Genomic DNA, 9168 nt, shown 5'->3' on the forward strand with positions numbered 1-9168 from the left:
GTCATTTAACACTGAAACGCTCAGATACGAATGACATTTTTTTGGCCAAATAACGAAAACGAATGACAGTTAGTTGCCTCAGGCGACAACAGTGACTACACCACCACCTGAGGAATGACACAAGCTCAACCGATGACTCTGGTGGCTCGAGCCAGTGCAACGGCAACACTGACACACCCCGAAGTGATTGGGCCTTGACCTTGAGCGAGGGTTATATCATTGGACTAACACTCTTGCTAGCCGGTAAGATATAGCCTCAGATGGAATCAATTTTAAATGTTTGGATTTGACAATCTTAAATTATAGGGAAATTGATAAATAAATTTAAAAAAATCAATTAATTTAAATTAAATTTAAATATCAAACTCTAAAAATTTATATATCTCAATTTTATAATTTCATTATAATAAATTTACAACTTATTTGTCGACTTTTAATATAATTTAAAAATAAATAAATTTATTTTTGCTATTAAAATTTAAAACATAAGTTACAAATTTATCACAATAAAATTATAAAATTGAGAATTAAATTTGTAAATTTTTAAAATTTTATACTTGATAATTAATTTGAATTAATTAAAAACTTCTCTATCATTCTCCGTAAATTATAATCGCAATAGCATAGAGAATATGCATACATTCGTATTCAAATACTTTAGGACTCTCGGGACCTGTAAAATAGCAATGATGTTTATGAAATGTTAATCTTGCAGCTTCATAATTGATTTAAGCATCCGCATTTAGTACTTATCGAATGCTCATCAAAGCTAAGAGCAATCTTAACTCTTCATTTTAATCTTATTTGATCCTTACTGTTCATTTAAATTAATTTTTAAATATTTATAATATTCTATTTATTAAAATAAAAATATAAAAAATTTTAATATTAAATCTGAATTATTTAAAATATATTTAAACAGTTAATTTATAAAATTTATAAATTTTTTAATATTAAATTAAATCATCTAAATAATACTTAAACTGTACAGAATATCTATTAAGTTAAATTATAAAATTATAAATTTTTTAATATTAAATTAAACTACTAAATTAAATCTGGCCAAATTGATAATGAATATATATATATTAAAAACTTCAAATTTTTTATATTAATAAATATAATATTAAAAATATTTTAAAAAAATTAATTTAAATAGATAGCAAGGATAAAATAAGGCTGAAATGAAGGGCCAAAATTATTCCTGGCTCTGATGAGCATGCTCATCACAAATGATAAGCATCAAATGCAATTCCGTTAATTTAATCGCTACGATTAGGTAGCTGAATACAATGCGCATGAAACCACGGCTACAGTTGACGCAATGTTCCCGCAGGGTCATTAATCGTCAACTACGTCCCACTATCAATCTCAACTGTCGCAAAAGCTAAGTTTCTAAACACAGCCAAAAAGGGATACGTAAAGCATTCTGCAAAAGGGCAATTACACCATGAACTTTGATGAAGAGAAGCTTCTAATTTTGAACTCCTAGAATTGAGTATATCTATACAAAATTTTAAATCAGATAAGCACTATAAAAACCTGCTTATCTCACTAATATTGGAGCAAATTTCTGTGAATCGTAAAATGAAAAATCAAATCCCAGAAGTGACTGGAACAATTCAGCCAATGCTATATACCACCGTTCCAGTGCATCAACCTAATGTTGCAGGTTAAATGTCGTGCTGAATGTACTCGAGGAAAAATACTGGTCTATCTAATGACCAAGTCACCGGGGAAACAGCAATTAATGTGGGCAGTCACAGAATTACTCAATGACAAATATGGGTCTACTTAATGACCAAATTGCTGAGGAAACATCAATCTACTGAGCAGTCACCAAGAAAACCATAGAAACAATGGAGAAGCCAATTAACCTCTTGCAGCGCACAAATACACAACCTCGCCCAAGCTCCATAGCTATGATTCAAGCATTCACCGTGAGACATATGGCAACTAAAGCATCATGCTCTGAGCCAGCCAGCAAGGCTAATGATAAAATTCTGTCAGGTTTCAATTTGCAAGCACCTGTGCTGAAGAAAACATTATCCAACATTCAGTACATAAATCAGCTATTGCCATTCCCGACAATTACCGCACCTCCAGCTCCTAATCTAGAAGGTGATTCAACCCAGGGTGAACAGTGGCTGTGAATCCAAAGACCACAAATCTCACAAGAGAGATCAGGAGCTGGTTCCATCTGCAAGCATTGACAACAAACACTGCCTGGTAAATAAGCCGCAGGTTCTTGTTTTTCAACTAAACTAAGAGCGCCACATTCTTCAGGAATGCCATTCATATTCAAAGTGGAAACACTTTCCAAGTATCCAGACAAGTCCTCAGATCCATCAGCTCCCTCAAACTGATTATCATCTGGCTGCAGCAATTCTGTTACAGAGAAGTAGGTATGGGGTTCAAAGTCCATGAATTCATAATTTTCACTTCCACATTCATTCAGAAGATTATTATCTAGGCAAACAGCAGGGTCATATTCCACAGGAGATGATGCCTTCTCTGCAGCTGACAGATTACCTGTTCCAAAGGATTCATCACCATCCCCCTCATGCTTAACATGTCTTCTCACTGGTAGTTTCTGAAGCCCTAGACCAGAGACAGCATTCCTCTCAACATCCACTTCTGTATTAGGCTCTGTTATCAGCTCAGCACTTGAAAGAGAGTAAAGCAGAGGGTAATTGTCTTGTCTCATTCCATCATCTCCTATAGGAAAGTTAGGGGTAGCAGGCACACACTGTTTTGGTTCGGAAATAACTCCAAAATTGTTGATGCTTGAATTATCCTTCTTTGATGGTCGACGGTGTTTCTTAGTGCCCTCCTGCATCTTGGGCTTCTTATCAGAGTAAGGACACTCTGGAGATTTTATCCTGCGGCACTTGCAGCATTTGAAGCCTGACACTTCAAAAATTTTTGACTCTTCTAGTTCAAGAGCATCAGCATGATACCAATCTGTGAAAAACACATACAAAGAATGCATAAGTGAGTGTTAAGCACTTATAAGCTTTCATTCAATTGCCAAAGAATACTTACTCTTGCATGTCTCACAGCAAACATACATCAGATCGGACCTATATGGTTTACGGCACAAGTGACAAACAGGTTGTAAGTGAGGTGCACCTGAACCTCCCTTTAGAAGTATGTTTCTAAGCCTGAAATCAATGCCTGTATCCTCACCAGCCTTCTTATTCCATATAATACCCCAAGAAGACATCCTGCGACGGCTTTTAGTTGCCAGAGAGGAATCAGGAGTGCCTTGTTTCACGTCAGGACAAGTATCCTTGATACTGGTAGATTTCAAGACTTGATCATAACATTTAGGCCTTGATCCCTTCATAACAGCCACAGAGCTATGTTCTTGTCCTTGCAAGAGTAAGGGACTGGTTGGAGACTCATCACTGGTCTTTTTTTGGGCAAGCAATTTGGCATAACAGTGCTTGCATGTGGTTAAGAACTCAACCTCCTTGTTTGTAGAGAATGTTGAACTTATAGAACAGCCCTCATGGCAATAACCTAACAACCATTAGGTAAAGAACATTAAGATACATGTTGACTTGGGGGGGGGGGGGAGACAAAACATCCTACCACATTCAGAATTTCAATATTAAGCATTAAATATGTAGAAAATGTGTGTTTTCTCTCTTAAGTCAGCAAAGAATATGCGTGACTTATTTTATAAGAAACTGAGGCTTTTCAATAATATCTTAAGAGGTTAGGGCAACATAACATATTGAGAGAAGGGACAACGGATCGTGCATGAAGTACCTTGACATGCATTGCACTTGAGAGCATTCCTGAAATTGTAGCAAGGAAAGAACATGAGTAAAGGAGAATAGTTGTCAAAAAGAAATGGGAGGAAGGGATACCAAAAAAATATTGATGACACTGATAGATAGTCAAGGTAAGGCAATTACCCAGCTAATACGTCCACCTGACATACAGCACATGAAAATATATCCCAGCTGTCTCTCTTGCAGGTAAGGTAAAAAAATATATCCTTGCAAACAGCTTTCAACCGCCTCCTTTGCTGATGAGATTCCAACTTCAAATTCTCTTGATGAGATGGCATTTTTTCTATACCTTCTTCATACTCTTTTACCAAATATAAAGGAACACGTGCTTCAGAAAACCAATACTTTTCCTTTCCTTCTCGACATTGTTCTACTTCAACAATGTTTTTCATTATACGAGAAGGAAGATGCTTTTGGTTCCCAAAAACAACTCCATACAAAAGTTTCCCCCCCACTTCTTTCTTATCACAGATATTAGCATTTCTGAATGCAGAGGATTCAGTCTCTTGACCTTTCCCATCCTGGAGATTTTGCTCAGGACAAATCAGATCACTCCATCTAAGATGGAAATCAAGGTATCTGACCTGATGCAAAAAATTAAAAATAACATCAATTTACAAGACTTGGCAATTTCATTATGCTGACAGCAGAATAAAATTTTCTAATACAATGAACAAGCTAATAAAGTAAAAGGACAACCTGAAGTGCAAGCTGTGATGCATTCCCACTCATTTGAACTGCAGCTCTCCAAACTATCTGTCTGCTTCTTTTAGGGATTTCACAGCCATCAGCATAGGAAATACCAGAAATTTTTCTCAAACCACCTGTTTTTCACAAACATTAGCACACAATCTTTGATTCTCTCGCAAATATTACCATTAGAAAAAAATGGCAAATAAAATACCTTGGCGAGCTGCCTTTCTGACCACAGATTTTGGCAAAACTGCTTTTAGAAATAATATTTTCATGGATTTACCACCATACCACCAGTCAAGATTGTTTTCATGAGAAACATCAGCGGTAACTTCATCAATAGCTGATTGTTTCTTGTAACGCCTTCCACTTGGTGCACGTGTCTGTATTGTTCCAACAGAACTTGCAGCACCTTGAATAATAGAAGATTCAACCAACCAATCATCCATCAGCTTAACCCACTCACCAGTAAAAGATATTGTGCGAATGTTTTCCTCAAGCTGGGAAAAGAATTCAGTCAGTGACTCAATGAATAACATATTACACATCCATAACTTTGACACGGCAGTTAGAAGAAGCAAGCTATTAGATTGAACATAACTCATCCCCAAATTTGCATGTATAACGCAAGACCTATTTGTATCACATGCAACTTTGATATCAAATACACTATCATATTTCAGAGGGGCTTACAAAAACAAATTAAAAAACCGACCAAATAATAGAGCAAGCCTTCTCAAAGCACATGTCCACACATTATGAAGTATAGTGACCAAAACCATTTACTACTTGAGACAATTAAATAAATATGACATCAAAACTTTGAAACAGATTATTAATTAATTACATAAAAATACTCACTTCAAGCAAAAGAGGCTTTATAGCTTTAAATGTTTTAGCCTGTTCAACTCGTTTACGCCATAGCTTTCTGTAATTTGCATTTAGAAAAGGCCCAACTATTAAACCATGTAAACTTTCCTCCAAATATATGATATATGTTGCAATGCTTGGAAGAATCCCCTCTCCACTCCTTACAGTGGAAAGACCACTTAAAACTTTTATAGCACTTTTGGTGGCACTCAGGGCAGCATGATTTAGCATGCAACCTCTCTTGCTTGAGGCTGAGGCTTTACAAGAAAGACACCAGCCACACCTCTCTCTTGGTACTTCTACAAGCTTCTTTTCAGAATTTGGCCAAAAGAAGCGTGAAACTGTCATTGAGAATGCTTTTGCTTGCAAAGAAGCGCTTTCAGCTGTAAATTTCCTCAAATTATCTGAAACATGACCCTCTGACCTAGAATCCTCTGAAGAAAGAATAGCCAATTTAGCAGCAGCAGATGCAGCAAAATCACCATGCATGTAGTGATTAATGTAAGACTGAGGCTTAAAAGAAAAACCCATGTATACAAAATCCTTAGTTGAATTATGTTCAACCTTTACAGAATTAGTTTGGTTGCCTTCTTTAAGTCGCAAGGACAGAGTTAAAGGCAACAGCTTATCATTTGCATGCCCATGACTGGTGGTCATATCAAAGAGACTGCGTTGATGACCATCAGGACCACCAGAGATGACAGTCTCCATTCTAGTCTCCTTAGAAAATATAGTATTCATGGTAAAGCAACCCCTAGATCTAGTGTCACTGCTGATTTCGAAAGCACAAGCCTCTCTAGTAGTGGTGACCAGCGAGTCAGATGGAACCACGTAATTACCATGAGTTACAATCCCACTGGTTACAGGGTATTCTACTTTCACTAAATTAACAGCTGCATCCTCTTTTTCACCCAACGGAGTGGTTGATAAACAAGAGAACTTTGCATCTTCCACTGTACTTGAATTGTTAACATCTGTTCCAGTTCTAACAGATACTGGCAGGATACTTTCTGGAATATTCCAATAATGTAACACAGCAATACAAATTCCATAATAGACGGGCCTATGGTCAACAGAAGCGTAAAGCACCTGGAGAACTTTTGAAATGTCATTCTGGTTGTAATATCTGAGACAAAGTTCACTGTTGACAGTGAGTCTGCAATAATACATGAGAAAAGATCAAAAGGATGATAACTCAGACACTGAAAGCATTTATAGTGACAAAGATAGCAAAGGATAGAAGACAAATAACCAAAGCACAGATTTTAGACTGCCAAGAAAATGGACTATAAATATCACAAATCATAATTCAGTAAAAGCACAACCAGTGAAACAAATGATGGAGATGAAAAAAAACATTAAAAAGATGCTGAACATACACCAGTAAGTGGTCGCAAGTACCCATGAAGAGTTGTCCATAAAGATCCATTCCAAATAATTCAGCCCCTCTAAGTGATGTTCCCCGTGCAATGCTTAACCCATTCATATTAATTTTGCACTCTGGACAATACCATGGCCCTTCTGGTATAAACATTTTCATCACTCCAATACACCTAGAGTGATATGCAGACGGACATCCGTCACAGCAAAGCAAGGTCCCATCCATGCCACAGAGGCGACATTCATCTCCATTTCTGTCAACATCAGCATCCTCGGTCCTTCTAGTGTCTCTGAAATCTAGAACAGAGTTAGCAGGTGGCTTCACAGAATTAGATTCTAAAACAAACTTTGTAGCTTCTTTATCCTTGCAAGCAGTTTTAGCATTTCTTGGATGGAATCTTGGCCAATTTTCTTCTGAAAGGATATCTTGAGCATCATAGTCCATCCCAACTTCTAATTCTTCACGAATGCCCATTTCAGCTTTCATTTCCTCAGACTCCAAAACATCATCACAAAGAATTTGCAGTATGATCAACTTCCTACTTACAGGTAATAAATAATACTCGCCATTAAAAATCTCATCATAAAATCCTTTCCACTCAGGTCCTTTTGTGTATCCATAAATTGCTAGATATTGAACAACAAAAACAGGCCAAGTCAATGCATCAAGCAAACCCCAATCATTACACCTGCAAGTACATTTCCAAAGTTAAGTGAACCTTGCATAAGTGGTTAACCACACAAGAAGCATAATACTAAACTTTGAGATGGTGAGTCCATCAAGACATGTATCTTCAAATGTTACAATTAGATTAGGGTAAGGAATTCTCTGCCCTTCAAAAACATTAGTCAACATATTGAAACACCCCGCATTCAATTGTTTCAAAATGGATTGAAAGTAGTGGTGGTGTTGGTGGTGGTGGTGGTATGCCTCACTTCTTCAATCAAAGGTGATCTCCCCTAAATGCCTCCCCCAAAAAGAAAAAATAAAATCAAAACCGAAGTTTTGTTTCTCATCAATAAAAAGCATGATTGATAAATTACTTGTATAGTGAATGTCCACAAGCAGGGAAGTTTAATTATAAATAATGATGCAACAAAAATTAAATGAGGGAAAAAAACATCAAATTCAAAGGTAGGGAGAGAATCACCTCAAGCATTTTGATGCATGCTCTGAGCCATCAGATGAAAGTGTTTCAAGGTGACGCCTCAATGCACGCATTAGTGAAACATGAATGGAATCAAACAAAGTATTTGAAACTTGGCAGTTAAGAGAACCAACAAAATCATCCAATGAAAACGGACTTAAAAACAGGCGAATGCTGAATGACCGCAAAAATCCATAGACTGCCAGAAGATGAGAGACATATGGCTCTGGCACCCCAATAGTTCCTGAAGACGGTGGAAACTGCAGTGGAGGAGGTAGAGAAGGTATCTCTGCTTCAGACGCGGAATCTCTTTCGTCGCTTGATGAATGAGCATCCTCCTCAACATCTACCTCGTCGTGTTCAGTCAATAACCCACCAGACAATTCACTTGACACAAGGGCCTCAAGCCCGAGGACAACTTTGTTTAAGTCAGCAGAACTGTTCTTCGTGCCATCTGTTTTCTTGGCACTATACTTCAACACCAATTGATCTAATTCATTCCTCCTTCTAGTCAACTCATCATCAAAATCACAGTCGTTGAGAAGCATTCCACGAATTTCGCTGCTATCTAAATCCTCGAAATCACCATCCTCATAACTGACTCTATATAAGCCACACTCGTAATACACAACTTTCCCAAGAAAAACTCCACTTCCCTTAAACTCTTTAATTATATATCGTCCAACCAGTGCTATCGGTCTTCTTGTCCCAGCCGCTTGCCTTTTCAAATCGGGAACCGATCTCCCATCATCCGTCCCATTTTCATCCTCTTTTCTCCTCCGTTTCCTCGGCCGACCCCTCGATCTGACAACAGGGGCCTCCATAGTCTGAACTGAACCAAATTTGACGGACTCTTGAGGACCCTTAAAAGTGAGTGTGATTTCAGAAAATTACCACCCAAAGTTCATCCTAGATACAAAGCTAGGGCTTCTTAAGATCCTACAGAATCATCGAGAAAAAATAAATTAAATGTTGTTGATAAAAAAAGAGTCAACACGGAAGTCCAAATACAAACGAGAGAAGACAGCAGTTCGATAATCGAAGATGGATTTCGGAACGATTTTGCTATGTAATATGAAGCAGCAGAGAGGAGTACAGAAAGGGGATAAGAGAGCGCACGTATTCAGAGTCCGAAAACCGCCATTGAAGATGAAACTCCGCCGCTTCAAAGATTAGAGGGAGAAGAACTGGTCGAAATGGCAGGGATAACCCTAGGGGAGAGAAGCAAGATAAAGGTAACCCCATTTCTGTTACCGAGTTGTATTATTATCGTG

The 9168-nt window shown here is 37.4% G+C and overlaps 1 protein-coding gene across 1 annotated transcript; it reads right to left on the reverse strand.

Moving 5' to 3' along the window:
* Nucleotides 1-1185: 1185 nt before the first annotated feature.
* Nucleotides 1186-9168, reverse strand: LOC129313159 (DDT domain-containing protein PTM-like). The gene is made up of 10 exons (XM_054956104.1): nucleotides 9014-9168; nucleotides 7898-8833; nucleotides 6746-7435; nucleotides 5358-6522; nucleotides 4708-4996; nucleotides 4503-4627; nucleotides 3927-4387; nucleotides 3778-3806; nucleotides 3046-3525; nucleotides 1186-2964 (listed from the first exon to the last, which is right to left on the reverse strand). Exons 2-10 carry the CDS (start codon nucleotides 8716-8718, stop codon nucleotides 2069-2071), a joined length of 4956 nt encoding a protein of 1651 aa, XP_054812079.1. The 5' UTR covers nucleotides 8719-8833; nucleotides 9014-9168; the 3' UTR covers nucleotides 1186-2068.

The sequence above is a fragment of the Prosopis cineraria genome, unplaced genomic scaffold (genome assembly GCF_029017545.1).
Source record: "Prosopis cineraria cultivar Desert tree isolate PC_DT_omini unplaced genomic scaffold, ASM2901754v1 PC6, whole genome shotgun sequence".
Lineage (NCBI taxonomy): Eukaryota > Viridiplantae > Streptophyta > Magnoliopsida > Fabales > Fabaceae > Prosopis > Prosopis cineraria.

Coding starts and splice junctions, on each gene's coding strand:
- LOC129313159 (XM_054956104.1), bottom strand. CDS start 8,718: ATGGAGGCCCCTGTTGTCAGATCGAGGGGTCGGCCGAGGAAACGGAGG. Junction 7,436..7,897: donor CATGCATCAAAATGCTTGAG/GTGATTCTCTCC, acceptor ATGTACTTGCAG/GTGTAATGATTGGGGTTTGC. Junction 4,628..4,707: donor CAGAAAGGCAGCTCGCCAAG/GTATTTTATTTG, acceptor TGTGAAAAACAG/GTGGTTTGAGAAAAATTTCT.